The sequence below is a fragment of the Trichomonas vaginalis genome, chromosome V (assembly GCF_026262505.1).
Source record: "Trichomonas vaginalis G3 chromosome V, whole genome shotgun sequence".
Taxonomy (NCBI): domain Eukaryota; phylum Parabasalia; order Trichomonadida; family Trichomonadidae; genus Trichomonas; species Trichomonas vaginalis.
Genome location: NC_067207.1, coordinates 23,627,088 through 23,648,309, shown reverse-complemented (window position 1 = coordinate 23,648,309; position 21,222 = coordinate 23,627,088). Strand labels below are relative to the sequence as shown.

At 31.3% G+C, this 21,222-nt stretch overlaps 11 protein-coding genes across 11 annotated transcripts, besides 2 other annotated features; 5 read left to right on the top strand and 6 right to left on the bottom strand.

Moving 5' to 3' along the window:
* Nucleotides 1-4: 4 nt before the first annotated feature.
* TVAGG3_0390850 (glycine-rich protein family) lies at nucleotides 5-1,434 on the bottom strand (the record flags this gene model as incomplete). The annotated part of the gene is made up of 1 exon (XM_001311142.1): nucleotides 54-1,100. One exon carries the CDS (start codon nucleotides 1,098-1,100, stop codon nucleotides 54-56), a length of 1,047 nt encoding a protein of 348 aa, XP_001311143.1.
* A 67-nt stretch (nucleotides 1,435-1,501) lies between these two features.
* TVAGG3_0390840 (uncharacterized protein) lies at nucleotides 1,502-2,129 on the bottom strand (the record flags this gene model as incomplete). The annotated part of the gene is made up of 1 exon (XM_001311143.1): nucleotides 1,551-2,129. The coding sequence occupies one exon, from the start codon at nucleotides 2,127-2,129 to the stop codon at nucleotides 1,551-1,553; it is 579 nt and encodes a 192-aa protein (XP_001311144.1).
* Nucleotides 2,130-2,265: 136 nt separating this feature from the next.
* Nucleotides 2,266-3,138, bottom strand: TVAGG3_0390830 (HAD-hyrolase-like family; the record flags this gene model as incomplete). The annotated part of the gene is made up of 1 exon (XM_001311144.2): nucleotides 2,386-2,916. One exon carries the CDS (start codon nucleotides 2,914-2,916, stop codon nucleotides 2,386-2,388), a length of 531 nt encoding a protein of 176 aa, XP_001311145.1.
* A 503-nt stretch (nucleotides 3,139-3,641) lies between these two features.
* TVAGG3_0390820 (protein serine/threonine kinase protein) lies at nucleotides 3,642-4,796 on the bottom strand (the record flags this gene model as incomplete). The annotated part of the gene is made up of 1 exon (XM_001311145.2): nucleotides 3,774-4,784. One exon carries the CDS (start codon nucleotides 4,782-4,784, stop codon nucleotides 3,774-3,776), a length of 1,011 nt encoding a protein of 336 aa, XP_001311146.1.
* Nucleotides 4,797-6,400: 1,604 nt separating this feature from the next.
* On the top strand, nucleotides 6,401-6,778 carry TVAGG3_0390810 (uncharacterized protein; the record flags this gene model as incomplete). The annotated part of the gene is made up of 1 exon (XM_001311146.1): nucleotides 6,401-6,778. The coding sequence occupies one exon, from the start codon at nucleotides 6,401-6,403 to the stop codon at nucleotides 6,776-6,778; it is 378 nt and encodes a 125-aa protein (XP_001311147.1).
* A 35-nt stretch (nucleotides 6,779-6,813) lies between these two features.
* On the top strand, nucleotides 6,814-8,694 carry TVAGG3_0390800 (keratinocyte proline-rich protein-related family; the record flags this gene model as incomplete). Its single annotated transcript, XM_001311147.1, has 1 exon — nucleotides 6,814-8,694. The coding sequence occupies one exon, from the start codon at nucleotides 6,814-6,816 to the stop codon at nucleotides 8,692-8,694; it is 1,881 nt and encodes a 626-aa protein (XP_001311148.1).
* A 71-nt stretch (nucleotides 8,695-8,765) lies between these two features.
* Nucleotides 8,766-9,861: a mobile genetic element.
* Nucleotides 9,862-11,501: 1,640 nt separating this feature from the next.
* On the top strand, nucleotides 11,502-13,854 carry TVAGG3_0390780 (ankyrin repeat-containing protein DDB G0279043 family; the record flags this gene model as incomplete). Its single annotated transcript, XM_001321902.1, has 1 exon — nucleotides 11,712-13,760. The coding sequence occupies one exon, from the start codon at nucleotides 11,712-11,714 to the stop codon at nucleotides 13,758-13,760; it is 2,049 nt and encodes a 682-aa protein (XP_001321937.1).
* Nucleotides 13,855-15,388: 1,534 nt separating this feature from the next.
* TVAGG3_0390770 (uncharacterized protein) lies at nucleotides 15,389-15,673 on the top strand (the record flags this gene model as incomplete). The annotated part of the gene is made up of 1 exon (XM_001295316.1): nucleotides 15,389-15,673. The coding sequence occupies one exon, from the start codon at nucleotides 15,389-15,391 to the stop codon at nucleotides 15,671-15,673; it is 285 nt and encodes a 94-aa protein (XP_001295317.1).
* Nucleotides 15,674-15,916: 243 nt separating this feature from the next.
* Nucleotides 15,917-16,022: a mobile genetic element.
* A 130-nt stretch (nucleotides 16,023-16,152) lies between these two features.
* TVAGG3_0390750 (cyclin-dependent kinase inhibitor 2C-related family) lies at nucleotides 16,153-16,443 on the bottom strand (the record flags this gene model as incomplete). The annotated part of the gene is made up of 1 exon (XM_001295315.1): nucleotides 16,153-16,443. One exon carries the CDS (start codon nucleotides 16,441-16,443, stop codon nucleotides 16,153-16,155), a length of 291 nt encoding a protein of 96 aa, XP_001295316.1.
* Nucleotides 16,444-16,739: 296 nt separating this feature from the next.
* TVAGG3_0390740 (proteasome regulatory particle assembly) lies at nucleotides 16,740-17,969 on the bottom strand (the record flags this gene model as incomplete). Its single annotated transcript, XM_001295314.1, has 1 exon — nucleotides 16,740-17,969. One exon carries the CDS (start codon nucleotides 17,967-17,969, stop codon nucleotides 16,740-16,742), a length of 1,230 nt encoding a protein of 409 aa, XP_001295315.1.
* A 1,428-nt stretch (nucleotides 17,970-19,397) lies between these two features.
* TVAGG3_0390730 (Chain E 40s Ribosomal Protein S4) lies at nucleotides 19,398-21,149 on the top strand (the record flags this gene model as incomplete). The annotated part of the gene is made up of 1 exon (XM_001321898.2): nucleotides 19,965-20,774. One exon carries the CDS (start codon nucleotides 19,965-19,967, stop codon nucleotides 20,772-20,774), a length of 810 nt encoding a protein of 269 aa, XP_001321933.1.
* Nucleotides 21,150-21,222: the final 73 nt, after the last annotated feature.

Here is a 21,222-nt window from a genome sequence, read left to right as displayed (position 1 = left end):
TAGGTTTGAATGTTAGCTGGGTTCTCAAATATATCATTCATTTCAATTGAGTTTTACTGAGAAATGAATATTTCAAAAAAGAAAAAGAATTTAAAATAATTCATGAATGATTTGCCGGAGCATAATTCATATGATATGAACGAAATCACGGCATATCCATTTCCAAGGTCTTTTCGTGGGGCAAGGTCACTTGCTGGAGAAGGAAATGATTCATAGCCGCTTTTCATCACTGTAGAAAAAAATTTGATTCCTGAGTAATGAATACTTTGATTCGAAAGATAAATTCTTTCTTGCGAGGTTGAGGTATTAAGGATAGCATTGCACCCATTGTGCCCAGAGATGAAAGATGATCCAGAGGATCCTATTCCAACAATGCAGTAGGCTACAGCACTTCCTGCACCTCCAAAATAACCCCCGCTTCCGCCAGAGGTATAAACTTTGTCGGAAGAAAATGGATTGCCTGCCCATCCAAACTTTCCATCTTCGGCAGTTTCAACATCACCTTTCCCACTTATTCCTCCTCGTTCTTGAGTTGCTCCTATTGCTTCCGTAATATGACCTAAATAGTCGCAATTCTCGATCATAGATATTCCATTAAATCCGGTTAAATTTCCACCATGCGTTCCGGTGAAATAAGCAAATGTTAGGTGGCCTCCAACGCCACCAGCAGCAACCATTATGCGACTCTTAAGACTTTCGAAGTCATCCCATTCGCCAGCAACGAGTCGAATGTCAGAAGATCCACCGCCGGAGCCAGCACGAGAATTGCCTCTCCCGCCACCGTTAAATGTTCGTTGACCATTTAATGTGCCTTGCTGGCTGAGGTAGACATATAGTTTCATTTCATGACGGACAATCAAGTGGCCGCTTGTATAAGATCCGCGGCCTGCTAAGTTTGGGTCGTTGTTTGGGTACCCTCCGGAGGCACCAAAGAGCTCAATTCTATAAAGTCCTCGGGACAATGTGACAACATATGGAGTGCACGACTGTGTGTTGCTACTACATGGATATCTGAGAATCTTATAAATATCAGAATCTTCATTAACATTTCTACTCCCTTTTGACTTATCATATAATGATATTTGTATATAATTGGTCATTGTGCATCACATTTATTATATTTAAATAATGTTAAATTGAATCACTCCCATTTAGATGAAAACATCAATAAAAATGAGAATTTTGATATGATAAAATGTATGTTTGTTCATGTTGCTCACTTATATAATCAATTAAAATACATATACCAGAAAAAGTCGCAAATAATGAATCAGATATCAACTCTATTCAATATGCCCTATGGTATATTACCTGCTCCTTAAAAGTATTGTCAAAAAATGAAAATATGCTCTCTTATCAGTGCCCCCAGAACTACACGATGTTCCCCATTCTTATTCTGTTTTCGAATCTTTGACTGACAAGAGTGTCTTTGCACTTCTATTATCAGCAATCTCAGCAAAATAGCCAATATATAAAAATAAACTTCTTGTTTCATGAAGATTGTCTTTAAATTGCAAAAAACAAAACAAAATAATATTATTAAAGAAATGTTACTCTTTTTTGAGGAGTTCTATGCGCTTCTGTAATTTAGCTAACTGAGCAAGCTTTGGCTTCTCTTTTTGAATGAATAATTTCTTTTCTTTGCCCATTTCGAGTTTTAGTTTGGAAATCTCTGTTCCTATTTCTGAAAGATGTTGTTGCTTATAATCAATCTTTCTTTCTAACTTTCTGATTTGTTCTTTGAGATCTGCAGTCTGATCTAGCAATAAACCTTCTTTTGTATACTGTGCAGTTTGTGTTTCATTTTTAATTTTCTTTACTGATTCGGAGAGAGAATGTATTAAGTCTAAAACCTTTTGCGATTCTGAGTTTGAAATCCATTCGGTTGGATATGAAAGATTTTCACGTCCATCTGAGTGTAAATGTGCATTAACAAGTCTCCAAAGTCGTTTAAGTTCTGAGTCACTGAGTATCTTCTCTTTTGGTTCTTGGAGGATATTTGAATCGGCATCTTTAACGACTCCAACAATAGTACAGATAGTTTTACGTTTAACATAGTTCCTTGACTTCTGTGTTGTGACTTGTAAGTCTTCCTGATGAAGCGGCGTTGATGTTCTCCTTGAAATCATTTCTGAAAAAAATATGTACGTTTAGGAAAATTTGAATTCATTCAATTCAAAATCTCTGAGATTTCGCACTGAATAACATTTCACAATACTATGTTTCCAAACTAATTTGGACATTTTCTTGCCGAAAAAAACAATCTTGGCTTAAAAATTAAATTTAAAAAATGGATTCATGGTTTAAGATAGTGATGGCTTGATTTTGATGAGATCATCAAGTCATATTTTTAGTTAAAATTAAAGATGTCAAGAGAATAATTCCTTAATTAGGTTTTCCAGTCTTGACAATGTTGATAAACTCGTCGAATCCTTTTTCAAGGTTTGGAATGACGAAGCATGGTTGTGGGAAGTCTGGTTTCCTCTTAGATCCGGTTTCAACTGCAACTGGAACTGCATTTGCATCTTGAGCAGCTCTAACATCTTGGATAGCGTCACCAATATGGACATGACGATCGAACTTGTAACCTCTTAATTCTTCAGCTTGTTTTCTTGCAAATTTTAAGATGTTTGATCTTTCTTCAATATCGCCAAAGCCGCCGATGCGCTCTTTAAATAATGGGAGAACTCCTGCATGTTCGATCTTCTTCCATGCAATTTTGTCGTAATTTCCAGTAGATAATGAAACAGTAACATTTGGCATGCTATTCAATGTTTCGAGTGTCTTTTTGACTCCTGGTAATGCAACAAATTCACCGCATCCGAGTTTTACGTAATAATCATATTCAAGATCCAAAAACTTGAATAATTCTTCATCACTGATGGATGTCTGTCCTTTAGCCTTCTCAGCAATCATTTTTACAATCCAATAATCTGTTGTTCCGACGTAAGAATGACCAATAAATTTCTCCATGTCGATATCCTTCGGTAATCCATACAATTCATTAGCAGCAAGATTAATTGCTAAGATGTGATTCTTGCCACCATCTGGGCAGTCGATAATTGTTCCATCAATATCAAAAGTTACAAGAACTTTATCACTCATGAATGAAATGATCGAAAAATCGCTTTTGTTTTCAAATAATATGTTTGGTGTCATATAAGTACACACTATATTTTGAATATCTTGACATCAAGAGTGAAATTTGTAAAATCTCTGTAAAAATTGTTTGCCAAAATTAATTTCGCCGAAATATTTAAAGCATACGCAAGCTTATAAAGTTATTTATATGGGTTTTATGTATCGTAAATTCATGTGTCACTTTTGGATAAATTTTTTCGCTCTCTAAAATTTTGAGCGTATTTTCAAAATCAAACCATAATGTGTCACACATATGTTGCTCGTTCATAAATTATTTTTGGAGAGTGTTAATTAGAAAACCCTCGATAGCAGAAGAAATATTCGTTCAAAAATTTGGAAGATAGAACAAAATGTAGTCACTTTCATAGGAGCACTTGATGATGATTCTACTGATTCTTCATCGAAGCAAAATTTCATCAATGAATAAAAATCAAGATTTTAAGGATTTCTCCCGGTGGATCCAAGTGATCATATGATGAAACTTTGAAATATTGTTTACCGTTATTCATCTAAGCTTTTTTCACTTTTTGCATGAAAAAAATATTGAAAAAAATTTGTTTAAATTCTAATATAACAAAGATAGTGTTTAGCATGGTTTCATAAATAACAAATATATACATAATATAATCGCATTAGAACTTTTGAATCTGATCAAAAGTAAAACTTGGCTGTATTGGCTTAGGAACTTTAAGGAATGGTATATCTACTGACTTATGTGGCTTAATTAATAGCTTGGCAGGTTGACGGCGTTTCTTTGCCATCAATAATAATTCCCCGTTATAATGAGTTTTGCTACCGTGCATACTAATTCCTTTTGTAGTAGAATACGATGATATAAGAGTTATAAGCTCTTGAGCTGTTGCTCTTTTAGAAGGATCTTTTGCAAGTGAACGATGCAAAATTGCAGATATGACGGGTGATATAAAATTAGGGAAAAATATCTCTGTATCAATGATTTCATCAATTACTCCTTCATCTGTAGTACTTTTCCATGGGAAGCACCTTGTCACCATAACATAAATAACGATTCCAAAAGCCCATATATCTACAGCTTTTCCATCGAATTCATGCTGGCAGATAATTTCTGGTGCCATGTAGAGTAGTGTTCCGCAATGTGTTTTAAGGTTTTGTTCGCCAAATGCTTCTGAAAGTCCAAAATCTATTAATTTTGCATCTCCATTTTGGTCAATCATAATATTTTCGAGCTTAATATCGCGATGCATTATATCTCTCTGATGTAGATAGTTAATTGCCGATAAAATCTGCATTGCGTATCTACAAATTTCAGATTCACGAATTGTAGGGCCTTGTGTAACCTTCTGAAGCATCTCTCCGCCAGAACAGAATTCCATAATTATCATAATAAGCTTTTCTTGGTAGATTATACGATAGATATCAACAATGGCAGGATGTTTTATATGTTCTAGAATTCTGAGTTCTTCTTCAAGCCTAATAATTAGATTATCCTTTTCCATTTTCTCTCTACTGATTATCTTGCAAGCGAATTTTTCATTCGTCCGTATATTTTCTACAAGAACTACGCAAGCAAACATACCTTTGCCAAGTGTTGTAAGGTAACGATATCCGGAAAAAGTGAGCGGAATTTGTATTGTATATCCTTCGATGTCTTCTTCAATAAACATTTGATCACAATAATTAGTTTATGGTTCAGATCTATTGAATTTTTTATTTAGAATTTATGTTCGATAATTTTAATTTTACTTTGTGTAAGCATAGGTGAGAAAATTACATGGCATAATAAATTTAATTATGAAATATTCTGAGGATTTAAAATTTTAAGATATTATTGAAATGAAAACTCGAGAATTAGAAATAGTATAATAAAAGATAAAATAATATAATAAAAAAGATTTGAAGTATTCTCAATAATTTAACTCATCGAATTGATTAAAAAATGTAATGTTATATCAGATAATGAAATATTGATTTTTGTGTTTAACTGAAAGATTTTTACAAGAAATTGAATACTTTATGACGAATTATAAATCTTTCAAATCTTTCTCGGTTTTTTCCTCATATATGAATATTATTATTAATCGTGCTAAATTAAAGGCATATCGTTAAATTTAAGAGATTTAGCATTTTCAATTTTTTTAATTCATTATACATAATATAGCAATCACTATTCTACAAATTTTACAATCATCAAAATTATAAAAACAAATTAAATTTTAGCCATTTTCATTTACAAATAATTTTGGAATTAATATCTTCCAGATTTGGTTTCAAATTGAGATAGCTTCTCAAACTTTGAATTATGGAAACCGAAATACTTATTGAAAAAATAAGAAATATAATCTATTCAAATTTTTGTATAAATTTTTTTTCATACTTGCAATTTGTTCTAAAATGAATGAAATACGTTCAATAAATATTTTCCCTATAAAGTGTTTCTGAATGATATTTTTCTGCTCTCCATCAAAATACTCGATTTTTCTATTTGAAAAGGCATTTTAATTCTATGATTATCGAATTCCCATCTGTTTAATCGTTCAAATTTTCGTCACAGTCCTCAGTCAAATGAAAAATCTATTAATTATGTACCATTCATTAATATTACTTGACATCCCTTAATTGGAAAAATAACCTCTACAATCCTTCTCAATTTTTTCATTGAAATATTTTTAATGATGGGTTTCCTTATTTAACCGCTTTTATCGTATTTCTATATAAACCAATAATGTTAAATACTTGCAATCATCTATATACTTAATAATATATAATTATTTTCATAGAATTGATTTGGGAAAAATAATCACATATCTGATAATTAGTTACAATCAGAAATTCTAAATGTCTAGTTGCAGTATAAATACAGCCGGTGTTTTAGAGAGAACGATGCTAATTTGAATAATATTGATTCAAATTCCTCACAATATGAATTATCTTATTAAAATAAATCAGCCTATGTATTATATGTAACTGTTGTATAGTTATAATTTTCAATTTACCGTTAACATCAAAATTGCTTCTCAACAAATCTAATAAATCTGTATAGATGATAGGAGACACATTACAAATGCATATAATGGTTCATAAATTCATTAAGTAAAATTGTCATATTCAATTGATTCTCCATGAATCAAATTCTTATTAAATGCTAGGTTGTCAAAATAACAAAATTAGTGTAACATTTATAATACACATCCATAAGAGAATATAATTTCGACTTAATGAAAAAATCACATCATACAAAAAGTACCCAACATCACTTTGATTAGTAAAAATTTTTGACAAAATGGCTGATCAAGATCCATTCAAGCAGGAAATAAGAGAACCATCAGACACAATAACAGACCAGTTGTCACGAACCAAAGTAGATTTCGAATCCAAATCAAACATGCCGGAATTAATAAAAAATTCAATTACTCAAGTAATGTCTAAAGTTGACGAAGTTGACAATTCAGTTATCGACATTATTGGAGCTCAAATGGAGTTCCTTACTGCTGAATTCCAAGATTGTATAAAAGCAACCCAAGATTTATTTACAGCTTTAACGAATTTAAAGGACGGACAGACAGAAATTGTTCGCCGCAAAGCTAGTAATGCTACTAGCCTTGCCAGCAGTATCGAGAAAACAATGACATGTATTCGTAGATTAGGTGATGATAAATAAAAAAATTTTTTTTTTGAAAATTTATTTTTTATCTAATGAACAAGAGAGTGTATGAAATAGCCGGAACGGTAATGCTTATCATTTCGATCATCATGTACTTCATTTATTGGGGTGATGATTTCGTTCTCGAGAAAGGCAGATTCCCATTTGTTTGCAATAAAGCAGAAAATTATACAATATCACACTTCGAAAACTCATATCCACCAAATAAAATTCTCATTATTGGTGGTGTATACAAAAGCGGTAAATCCAGAGCCCTACAAGAACTATCTAAGAGATATTTATCTTTGAAGCAATTACCTGTCGAGATTCATATCTCTCGAGCGAATACATTTGATAACCTCGTCGACCTTGTTAAGAGCGATCTCGTCAGGAACTTCATGACTCTTTCTAAAACACTTCCAAGATCTAAGATGGAAGAGTTCTCCCAAATGAACTGGAAGACACGTGCTTTCAACGAGAAGCATGGTGAACTAGGAAATGGCTTCGCAGGTGCCCAGCTTGCTGCCGAAAATGCCCTTGAAATGCTCCACAACAACAAAACAATCATTGATGGATTGAATGAGCTTCTTGATGTCTTGGAGAGAATTAATGATATTCTCCCAGTCAACATCTTTATCCATAGCGCAGATAAAATAAAAGAGCTTAAAACAAAAGATGGTCAAAATATCGGAAAGGTCATTATGGACTACGCACTCAAATACTTCGAAAACCACTACAAGAAGCACTCTACTATAAGAATTGCATTAGAAGTTATTGATTCCAGAATCATCGCAAAAGTTAAGGATATCAATGGTGTCTTTGTTGTTGTTCTCAAAGAAATCGATAACCCATTACAAACGATGCATTCGCTTGGCATTTTCAGGCACGAAGAAGGAAAACCAATTTATAAGCTCGTTGGAGGCCAAACAGCAGCCCTTTATCATGCATTCATGGAAAAGAAGTATGGTACTAACCCATATACAATCGCAAAGATGCATTTCGATGAAGATTTCGCCGAAGTCAAGAAATTAATGACAAATACATCCAATACAGCATGGTTCGATCTTTGCTTTGGTCCACTCTATAATGCAACTAATATTTCATTCCTTGATTCACTCTTTAAAGAAGGTTACGTTTATTCCGACGAAAATTCAACAACATACGCAGGTTCTGCCGCTGTGAGAGCTGCATTCTGCGCAATTACTCCAAAGAAGTACAAGCCAAAGGAAATTAAAGTCGAGAAACCAAAATCCAAAGGAAAGAAATCTAAATCTCCTTCTCAATCACCATCTCCAAAGCCAACACCCACATCTACGCCAACACCATCTCCTTCTGCTACTCCTGTACAATCTGCAAAGCCTTCTCCTTCTGTTTCTCCACCTAATACTCCATCTCCCTCTCCAACACCAGTTCCTTCTGTTTCTCCTTCGCCATCTCCATCGCCAAAGCCAGAAAAGAAGTCTGGATGGTTCTCAAAGAAGGAAAAACCAACACCAAAACCAAAATCAGCTGAAATCAAAGTAGAAACTAAAGCTGATTCTAAAAAAGTAACTCCAGAGAAAAAGGAAGAAAAGAAAGTTGAAACAAAGTCCGAAGAAAAGAAAACATTAGAAAAACCAAAAGATTCTAAGAAACAAGATCAAGCAAAACCAGAAACAACTCAGCCAATCAAAGTAGAGGACAAAAGTTCCAAAGTTGATGAGAAGAAATCCAAAGAAGAAGCGAAAAAGATGAAATCATCTGAAAAGAAAGAATCTAAAGGATGGTTCTCCAAGAAAGAGAAACAAACACCAACTCCTTCTCCATCTAAATCTCCAGTTCCTTCTCCTTCTATTTCTCCTTCTCCAAAACCAGAAAAGAAAGAAAAAGCAACTCCATCTCCATCAGCTTCACCTAAACCAGCAAAGAAATCTGGATGGTTCTCAAAGAAATAAGAAATCATACATATACAACTATTGATTTAAAGTTTATGTTATTAGAATTAAAAAAAATCTAAAATATTTAAGGGTCCACTGTAAAAATTGAAAGTCTCTCAAAATTGAGAGGCGATTTGCAAATAATCGTTATCGTCATTTTTCGAAAATCCACTTTTCCTAGTGTTCTGATTAATATTATGTGAATACAACAATGAAGCATATGTTTCAATAAGATGGTAATATATTCTATCACTTCAAATCTCATAAAAATTGCAAAATCAGTGAGTTTTATAAGAACATGATTTTTTCGAATTTTTTCGCTTTTGGATGCGTGTTTTGAAAAATAGATATTTTCGAATTTTAATTTTATCTTAAGTATAAGTTTTATATTAGGAATTTTTTTGACCTATTTCCAATCATTAATTCCAATGTTTTTCAAGGAATTTAATTGAGAAGAAATTAGGAATTTCGCTTTAATGCCATTACAAACTAATATTATGATGCATAATATATATATTTATTGAGGCTAATGCCGGGATATCTTGCATTTAAAAAAAATTCAAAGAATTGACAATTGGATAGCACAAATTTAATTCCCTGGACAAAGTATTATTGTTTATATATTCAAACCATTATCCTTAGTTTAGATATGTTGGCCAAAAATTTTCGTGTTATTTTTTGTGTTTAAGCATAAATTATGTATTTACTTATGAAAAATAAGCATTTTATTCATTATCATAAAGATATACCATAACAATTGATAAAATTTTTTAAAAAAAATTGTGTATTTTAGTGGGTATTATTCTGGATAATGCCAATTTTTACAAGATTTAATATTAACCATATCAATAGCCGACTCAATGTAAAAATTTAGATATTATTTTTTTCATTATTCAAACTTTGATAAATTTTAGTATAATGAATGATTTTGTTTCGTGTATGATACAGAAATGAAAAGCTTAATTAATATCATTTTGCATTTTTTAAAGAATGTTAGAGTACATCTACATTAAAAAATCAGATTCGAACTGCGATACTGCATCAAATTGATGCATATCTGATAAGGATCTCAAAAGAGTAAAGTTAATTTTTTTGTGTTTTTTTAAGTTTTGGGCCTTAGTAAAACACCATCTCGAGCAATATTTTTGGGACGACGATAGACCTTATTTGGCCTTACAGTGGACCCTTAATATAAAAAAAATAAAAAGAATTACCCAGATTTTCCTTACTTTTACCACCCCTCTAAAGCTGGGGACACCGCCTATCGTTGGGAGTAGCTATTAAATAGAACCACCAAGGGTATTTTTCGAACTGCCGGTTTAGTGTAGTGTAAACATCCGACATAATGATTCATTATGCCAAGGTTTGATTCCCATTTAGCCAATTTTTTTCTTTTTTGGATCATGAATTTTTTTTTGGGTCACTATAAGATTTGTTTCATGTTCTAAATCTGCTGCATATGTAATCTATTTTTATTTACCTATTTTTTAAAAATCTATTGGATTGCCAAATTTGAATATATTTAAAATCATAAAACTCCAAAAAAACTATAAATATATGTTTTATGCATAGTGCCGATACTCAAATATCAGATTACTTAGATCCATGAATAATATCCGAATTTTTTTTCTTAAAATTAAACTTCAAAACTTCTTGCAATCTTATTCTTCATCAATTGTAAATTTTTAAAACCATTTTTTAAAATAATTTTGCGTAAATTTTATTCTCATGTTGTTTTAATCGAAAATTGATACATTTTCAAAAAAATAATATTGACTTATGAAATTCATTTTTAAGGTGAAATAGTATTGTTTTTATTAAAGTATATGAATAATATATAAAAAATTAATGAATAATATAAGCAGATTTTTAGTTTACAAAACAAATATGAGCAATGCAATTTCAAACTTTTGCTGGCAATTTCGATATTGCTCAAGTTTGTAGTATTTGTGATACCTATAACATCGGCTTAATCAAAATTCGATTTTTCTTATGAGTTATTGAGAAAATTTGATTGCAATGAGAAGGATTTCGACGTTTTTGATAAACTAAGAGCTGAGCTTTAGGGGTTCAGTTCATTTATGGCTGTAGTTTGATGCGTAGATCTCTTTTTTATTGTAAATTCTTTCAGCATGGAGATCGAGAATGAATCTTTTGAGAACTTTATGAGTTTTTACACCCGTAAAGAGGTCCTTAGAGGAAAGATAGTCCAGACTACATGAAGATGTGGGTTAACCAAAAAAATCCGATGGTTTCCCCATATTCATGTAGATCTTCGAAAAAATGAGCACCAAAAAAGCCAAAAAATAGGCTTTTTATTGGATTTGTACACTAGATCAATAACCTATTTAGGATCTGACACTCTTTTTAGCCAGAGATATGAGGTCCTTTCTAGGAAAACGATCTATTCATCCATAAAAAAAATGAATTATCGTTTTCCCCAGAAATTACATGGGGAGTGGTAAAAGTAAGGAAAATCTGGGTATATAAGAATAAATAAAGAATGTTGTTCAATCATTTGGATATCCAAAGATTGAAGAGTTGATCTTTGATTGGTTTCGATCACAATTGAAATACTATAGTTATTTAAGCATTTGACATTTGCTTGAATATAATCATATATGTTCCAAGAATGATATTGTGATTAAATCATTGTTAACTGTAAAATTCTCGCTTGATTGAATAAACAAATAACTCTTTTACTTCAGAGAAAAATCAATGTTGCATTCAAATAATTGATTATTATCTTTCAGCATTGGTTGCAAAAGATCAAATTAGTAATTTTTTAACATTTTTTCTAGTCGTGAAGCCTGTTAGAAATGCAATAACAGTGTAATTATTTTAGATTCTAATACCGAACAGCATTTGAATCACAAATATTGATTCTTTTATCTATATGCATTATTTTATGTGCAAATAAACTTTGTTAATTATGATGGAGGAAAAGTGACAATTTACGCAATTTATGGAAACAAAAAATGAATAAAGAAGTTTATTATGAACTCATGGCAATATGTTATGATTATAACGATATAATGAATTCATTGTACAAACTTAATACAACAAATGAAGATGAACTTAACAAAATTTGCCAAGATATCAAAAGTAAATTAATTGAAACCAAAATATTAGATTCATCTGATGTTCTTGATATAATAACAACTGCATCAGAATGCAATTGTCGTTACTTTAAATCATATTGGACATTATTCAAAAAGATTTACAAAAATTCAACAAGAGAAGTTCTACCTGGTTCAACTGTTTTCAGTTACTTTCTCAACAAAGAGTTTGGAGTCGATCTCAATTTTATAGACATGGATAGAATCAAAGAATATAATATTCAAAACAGTTCTATTGAAGTTCATGAAGAAAACACGATTTACAGAGCAATAATGGATGATGATGTAAAATCATTTATACAGTTCACAGAAAAGGATGGATTCAATAAAAACCAAGAACTTCAAAGTGGTTTCTATCCAATTCCATATTATAAACATTCTTTACTCGAACTATGTTGTTATCATGGTTCAATCAATTGTTTCAATGTTTTAAGAACAAAATTTCAAACAAAAATCAGTTATTATTGTCTCCTTTTTTCATTTCTTGGAAAGAACCTAGAGATTATAAAAGAATGTTTGAAAGTAATAAAGCCAGACAAACAATCCATGGAATATGCAATTATGTCACACAGCATCGAATTTGTTATATTTTTGATGGATGAATACAAATTAAATATTGATTTAGAAGCATGTGGAAAATATAATAATATTCAAGCACTTCTAACATATATCGATCGAACTAATGACATCAACAATGCTTTCTTTTATTCATTTGATTTTAATTTGCTTTCCCTTTGGGAATATTTGTTATCACATGGAGCAAATATAGATTCAAGAGATAAAGATGGAGAAACAGTTTTATTTCGGCAGATAGAAAATGATAATACAAAGACGGTAAAATTCCTTCTTTCTCATGGCGCAGATTGTAATGCAAAAGATAAATCAGGTGAATCGTCGCCAATTCATTTAGCAGTTTCAGGTAAAAATACAAAAATCGCAAAAATCCGTATTTCTTATGGAGCAGATCTTTATTTTAAAGATAGCAAAGGAAGAACACCTCTCCACTCTGCAATAATCAATAAAAATTATGAAATTGTTGAACTAATTATTAACTCTGGTATAAATATCAATGCACAAGATGACTTTAGTGATACCGCTCTTGATTGGGCTGTCTTCTCAGGATCAAAAAAGTTAATAAAGCTTTTAATATCTCATGGAGCAGATGTCAATTCAAGAAATAAAGAAGGTAAATCAATTCTTCATTATTCTGCATCATATTCAAATGTCAAAATAAATGAAATTCTGATTTCAAATGGAGCATATGTCAATGCAAAAGATAACAATGGAGAAAGTGTTCTTCATTGTGCTGCACAACAAAGTTTACCAGAAGTTATTGAATTTCTTATTTCACATGGTGCAGATATCAAAGCTAAAGATTGTTTTGATAGAACACCTCTTCATTACGCAGCAAAAAGAGGCCGTTCAAAAAATGCAAGAATTCTTATTTCCCATGGTATAGATATCAATGAAAAAGATATTAATGGTAGAACAGCTCTTCATCAGGCGTCTGATAACGATCATGTGGAAGTTGCAGAAATTCTTATCCTAAACGGTGCAGATATTAATTCACAGGACAATAGTGGTGATACACCTCTTCATCGTGCTGCATACATGAATTGTAGCAAAGTTGCTGATCTATTAATTTCACACGGTGCTGATATTAATTCAAAAGATTATAGTGGGAATACACCTCTTCATTATGCGCCTTCATTATTTGATACAGAGATTATGGAATCGCTTTTATCACATGGTGCAGACATTAACTCAATAAACCATCACGGAGACACACCACTTCATTTTGCTGCTTCTAATGATAGATTAAAAGCAATTGAATTTTTAATTTCACATGGTGCAAATATCAATTCAAGAAACTGTGAACGTCAAACAGCATTAAATATTGCATCATCAAAAAACAGCAATGAAATTGTTGAATTTCTTCTTTCTCATGGTGCAGAAAATGATTAGAAAAGCCTTTCATAATTATACAATGCAAGTTTTCTAATGAATCAAATTTCATAATTTATGCTTGATTAAAAATATTCTCTTTCTAATGTTTCACAGAATATACTCATTATTCATATCATGTAAGAAAATATTTACTTCAAACACGGAACTTTTCGAACACATTTTTAAAAGTGATTGAGCTTTATGGTGAATGAGAACGGTAGAAATATCATCTTAATTTTCGTCCTCATCTCCAAGCAGACTAGCTGAATGATTGGCTTTCCGCTCAATGATTCAAGTACGTCTTCATATGGGTTATGTGTTGCATCTTGAAGTTGTAGAGTGGCCTTGACGCGAATCCGAATGTGGTAGATCGAAAAAGACAATGTAGTCCTGCATGCGAGCAGCTTCAACTGAATTCTTAGGTGGAGAGATAGTTTTCATCAAAAACAGTTTTCAAAGGTCATAACACGTTGAGTCTTGCTTTATTTCTATACAACATTGGTCTATTCTCTTGTATTTTAATAAAATTGGATTGAATAATTTCGAAATTTTCAATTCAGTTTGCGGTAATAAGTTATTTGGTTGCTGTAGATGGATGCAAATCTTTCTATGTAATTCCAAATTTTCTTCGATCTCGAGAAAAATAATGAAAATATCTAATTATTTCGCGACAAAAAATTGAAATAACATTTTTTAATTGGAATTTTTTTTAAATCAGCTTTTACGGCAAAAATATTTATTATCTAGGTATTTTATAACTACATGAACACTCTATTTTATAGATATATTTGATTTTTCCTATATAAATATCAAATAACGATATAGAAAATAATCTTAATTTTAGAGTTTCAATATTTTTTAGATCTAGATGGAAAATTTGTGCTACATGTATCATTTATATTTGAGCAGTAGGTGGGTCAGTACAGTTTTCAATAGAATAGTGACTCATGAACGGTGTTTCGGAATCAAATTATTATTGGCACTTTTCAATGAAAGTAAGAGAAAAAAGAAAAAAACGAATAGCAGTTGTTTATTATTTAGTTGCATCTGCGATAGTTATGGAGATAATCCGACACATTGTTCCATTTCCTCCAACAAAAATTTCGAAATACGATCCACAAATTTTAATATCTATCAATTGCAACAACCCAAACTGTGAACGAGCATATTACTCATACAATAAATGGGGTAGAAACTTCATGAAACTATATCCGAAATCAAAAGTAATGCTAACTTCAATAAATAACACTATCGATCCAAGAATCGTTATATTATCGCAAGAACACAATGAAACAATCAAGCACCGACAGATGTATCACAACAATTTTGCACTTTACAAATATTTTCTAAAAACTAGATATAATTATGTGTACAGATGTACAGAAGACGTTTATGTAGATGCAGAAAACTTAGCATACGAGATTTTTAAGTTAGATTTGAAACACCAAAATTTTATGATAACTGGTCAATACTGTACGCCTGAATTGATAAATACATCTGTTGGATTCATCCATGGAGGTTCCGGATGGATACTGAATAGATTTACAGCTCGTTTTTGGGTTGAGAAAAAAAGATATTTTGACGATTTCTTTAGTTTTCATGATAAAGTTGGAGATGACGTTACCACAGAAGAGTTTATATCATTGATGAAGCTCAATTTTGAAGATGTCCTTTTGAAATCTTTTATTGGTTGGCCACTTTTCTACGAAGATATAGATCAACTGAAAAATAAGAATTGGTCTGCCTTTGGCAAGTGTCCTCCTCCACTAAACAAATTCAAAACACCTGTAAGAGTTAAGCAGATTGCTGCTTGGCACTCAGGATTAGATGAAACATATGTATTTCATCATGGTGATGAGATAATTAGAAATGCTCCAGATAATTTAATGATACAGGCATATGATAGTCATTCTATCCTTTGTTATTTATAAACTTGTTTGTATTTTTTATGAATTTTAGAATTTTTTTACATTTTCATATGTTATTTGTTTATAATTCACTATGAATTTCTGAAACATATTGTTTCGACAACTTCATTAATATTTTAAAGCGTTATGGAATTCAATATTCATCGATTACAGAAATTTCAAGTACATCATTTAACGATGATAAGATTTCTCATATCAGGTACTTACGAAATATGAGGCATGACCATTATTTAGAAGTTTTTTTTAGGGTGTACTTACGCCCCTATGACATGGCTTTCAATTCAGATGTTTAAGGTTAATTTTTAATGTCCCTTCACGCCAGTTGTCAAAAATTTGAATTAAAGTCAGATGGACCTTAAAAATAGAATTGAAAATAAATTGGATATTTATTAACTTAAACTGCTTTTAGAATGCTGAATATTGAAGAGTGTTTAATTTTCCAATATTATCTTTTTAAAATCATATCATCTAACGTTGGAACATTAGTTTTCTGCACCATATGATTTAAGAAGTTCGGCTGTTAATATATTTTGACGCCATATTGCAATATGAAGAGCGGTTTCTCCATTGTTATTTTTTTCAATGATATTTATACCATGTGAAATAAGAAGTTCAACTGTTTTTTTATTTTTATTAAATGCTGCAAAATGAAGAGGAGTTTCTCCTTTTTTATTTTTTTTTTTCATTAATATTAATGCCATGTGAAATAAGAAGTTCGGCTGTTTCTTTACTATCAAAATTTGCTGCTCTATGAAGAGCGGTTTCTCCATCATTATTTTTTTCATTGATATTAATACCGTGTGAAATAAGAAATTCGGCTGTTTTTTTACTATTACGATGTGCTGCATCATGAAGAGCGATTTGTCCATATTTATCTTTTTCATTGATATTTGCACCATGTGAAATAAGAAATTCGACTGTTTCTTTCTTATTACTAAATATTGCTTTATGAAGAGCGTTTGTTCCATCTTTATATTTTTCATTGATATTTGCACCATGTGAAATAAGAAGTTCAACTGTTTTTTTATTTTTATTAAATGCTGCAAAATGAAGAGGAGTTTCTCCTTTTTTATTTTTTTTTTTCATTAATATTAATGCCATGTGAAATAAGAAGTTCGGCTGTTTCTTTACTATCAAAATTTGCTGCTCTATGAAGAGCGGTTTCTCCATCATTATTTTTTTCATTGATGTTAATACCATGTGAAATAAGAAATTCGGCTGTTTTTTTACTATTATGACTTGCTGCATCGTGAAGAGCGGTTTCTCCATCTTTATCTTTTTCATTGATATTTGCATAATGTGATATAAGAAATTCGGCTGTTTCTTTACTATTATAACGTGCTGCAATATGAAGAGCGGTTTTTCCATTTAAAAGTTTTTTATTGATATCTACACCTAATGAAAGGAAATATTCGCATAGGGATGGAATATTAAACATCGGTGAAAAAACCAAGCAGCTGACTAAAAGATTAGTTTGATCGTAAAAAACTAAAAATGAATCAAGATTATTATATTTTCCGCAAGCGTGCAAGTCGATACTTATGATATACTCATTCACTAAGAATGTTACAAAATCAATGTTATGTGAAATAATTGCATATTTCATGCATTCTTTATCTGGTTCATAATGTTTCAAACATTCACTCATTATCTCATGATTTCTTCCCAAAAATGAAAATGTTAGACATCTTTTTGTTATTTCTGAGTTAAATTTAGTTCTTAAGAACTTGAAACAATCAACTGCTCCATGGTAACAACATAATTCAAGTAATGAAAATCCTTCTTCAGAACATGGGTATAAACTACTTTGAAGTTTTTGATTTTCAGCAAATCCTTCTCTTTCAGTGAATGAAATGAATACTTCTAAGTCATTATTCATAATTGCTTTGTAAATTGTATTTTCTTTAAGAATGTCGAGATTTTCTGATTTAATAATTTCGAAATTAACAGACTTGTCTAATTCAATGCCATATTCTTTGTAAAACAAAAAGTTTGAAACAAGTTCAACATTGCCGATCTCTTTGATTTGATAATCATCTGATACGAGTTTGGCAAGATATAAATATGACTTTGTATAGCGATTATTATACGGAATGATATCCAAAATATCTTTTGTTATAATTTGGGGAAGGCATTTCTTTGAATCAATCAAATTCGTTTTGATCATTTTGTAAATCGAGTTTAAATCTTCTTCTTTTTCCGTTTTCAGCTGATATAACGCATCATATGAATCAATGTAATACTTGTAGACACTTCGCAGTTTACTGTATTTGCTCTGATTACTGTCTTGATCAGACATTAAAAAATTTAAGAAGTAAAATATTACGAAAGAGATCAATTAAAATGCGGTACACTATTTTCTTGCGGTATAATTGCTTTTCAGAGTCAAAAGATCCGAAATAATCAGATCATATTTTACCAAAATAAAAATTGAATGTGTAGAGCGGTTTTCAATTTTTAATCTATTTTGAGAAACATATTAATAATTGTGAGCTGTACAAAATATTTCCCAAATATTTGTATTTATGAAATTTTTCCCATTTTTATGAGAGAAAATAAAAAAAAGGGGACTTATTTTTTAGACCAAAAAAGTGGAACCTGAGTATATTGTTTCTGCTTTATTTGATCATTGAAACGGAATTGATCCACGTTATTAGTATGAAACAATGATATACTAGGGACTAAAGAATATTAATATTACAAAAACTCAATTATTCAATGTTCAACTCATCATATCTTGCATTAAAGTTGATACATTTATTTTTTCGAAATATTACAACAGTAGCAACCCTACGTATTATCAATGATAGCCAAAGTACTATTTTGGTATAAAAAATTTGAAACGATATTGAAACAACAGATTGACTGGTCACTCTGGTATAGTATTATGCATACTATCAGGTGATAAAATCTCAAATATCTTAACTTAACTTCCGTTTGATTATGAGATACAGATCTAATGTTGCTTGTTTTGTAACCATAATCACTAACTGATAACATTATTATGATAAGAAGACTAAATGTGCGAGTTTAATATACATTTGATTCAGATTTATTATCGAAAATCGAATCACAATATATATATACCTTGAACTCATTTGTAAATAAAATCATGATATTATTGATTGTTTTCTAGATGTTTACAATGGTTTCTAAACATGTGAAGATAATCCTTAATTTGAACCAGAAATAATTTTAAATTACTAACCATGGATGGTTATCTATATAGAACAATATATTATTTTTGATAGTAAACTATGACTGATTTATAATTTTGGAATATATACTTCTTTTCTATATCTTTGAAATATAGATATTTGATTTTGCTGTATAATCGACATAATTTAGTAGAAATATTATAGAATAACAAAAATAAAAGGGTTTAATCGATTTGTAACACAACGAAAATGGTTCATTTCTCTCTAAATTATAAATTTTCAAAAAAATTAATCTCATTTTTCCAAAAAAAAATCGAGAATTGAAAAAAAACGTTATCATTTTCTAGAAAATTGCTTAGTCTTTTTCTAATGTGGAAAAAATTTGGAGAAATTCACCAAGGAGAACTTCATTCTAGGTGTCCAAAGCAATTGCAATCAGTCAAAAAAACCTCGAAAATTTTAAATGTTGATATCGATTTTCATCAATCACTTAAAATCGATTGTTTTTAGTCGATGTTATCACATTTCATTAATTCTAATATACTTGAACATACTACAAATCGTTTTTAAACTTATCAACATTTCGCGCAATTTAACAATACTCCAACTCTCATACACAGTTCCCATTACCACAGTCTCATTTTAAGAAGAAATGATTAATAAAATCTAAGATCTAACGATTTATTTACCCAATTCGAATAATATTTTTAATTATAAATCCTTATTTTTGCATATTTTATATACAGATGTAGTAAGAAAAACGAATAAAGCGTTACTTCAAAAAAAAATACCTGAAAGCCCGCTAATCAATAAACAATTTACTTTTTTAGCATCGAATTTTGCTCGTCTTGAGCCATATTTTTCGTTTAATTTTCATAGTACGATAAAACATCTGCGTTATCAAGTAAAATATGGATATTTTAGAAGATCATATAATATATCTCGAAATCAAACGAAAGCCATTCTATGAGTCCATACACACTATTACTATACTTCATATGTCAAGCATAATGGGAACAATTTGGGTCGATACCTTTGTTGTCGACGAATTTCCCCCCTTTTAGAAAATGTTCATTTTAATAAACCCAATTTATATTATATTAGATAATGATTGGTCCTTTTTCTTATTCTTGGCAATGAGAAGAAAAAAAAGTTTCTCATGGTCGGTCCTTTTTCTTATGCCACGTTGCCAACGCTTCCATCTTAAGCGCCTCACAGCTCCACACCACTGGCTTCTTGCTAAGTCCGCGGGTAAGTTCGCTTCCCACCCATCCACAGGTCCACACAAACTTCGTGAATGCCTTCCAATCAACATCTTCCTTCGTGATCGCCTTAAATACGCTCTTACAGCTAAGGAAGCCGTCGCTATTGTCAAGCGCCGCCTCGTCAAGGTCGATGGCAAGGTCCGCACAAACTATCGTTATCCAACAGGTTTGATGGATGTCATCGAACTCGGCAAATCCAACGAACTCTTCCGTATCATCTACGACTGCAAGGGCCGTTTCTGCGTCCACCACATCGAAGCTAAGGAAGCCTCCTTCAAGCTTCTTCGTGTCAACCAGTTCAAGATTGGTGCCAAGGGTATCCCACACGTTGTTACACACGATGGCCGTACAATCTCCTATGTTGATCCATCCGTCCGTGTCCATGATGCTCTCAAGTTCAACATCAAGACAGGCGAAGTCGAATCCGTCATCAAGTTCAAGGTTGGCGATGTTGCCATGGTTACAGCTGGTGGTAACGTCGGCCGTGTCGGAACAATCCAGAAGATCGAGAAGCAGATGGCTTCCTTCGATATCGTTCACCTTAAGGATACATCTGGCGCTGTCTTCGCCACACGTATCATGAACGTTTTCGTCATCGGTGAGAACGAGCACCCACTCATCAGCCTTCCAGCTCGTGAGGGTGTCCGCCCATCAATCCTTGAGGGAATCAACCAGGAATAAACATTACGCAGGCCATATAAAGCTTGATTTCAAACATACTTTACTTACAACTACTAATTTATTTCGAATTTTTTACTCTTATTTCTCTATAAATTTACAATTTTAACGATATTATTCATTTTAAACAATAGACTCATAATGCACTACTCATGTATACTCTATTGCGCTTTGTATTGTACGAAGATTCGAGCGACCCAATTACATTCATTTACAATATTATCAAGGTTAGCTTGCAGAATTGAGAAGATAAATGTAATTTCGATTGCTTTCATCCAATCCACTTAGTGAATCTTACTTTTTCATGGTTGGTTTCTTCTCTAATATCGTAAAAAGTGCTTTATATTGAGAAAGGAAGTGTAGTTATTAATGCACTTGTATCACAGAAGCTACAACTCGAACTTTTAATTTTAAATCCGCAGACTTCCTTCAATCTAACCGCCATCATCAA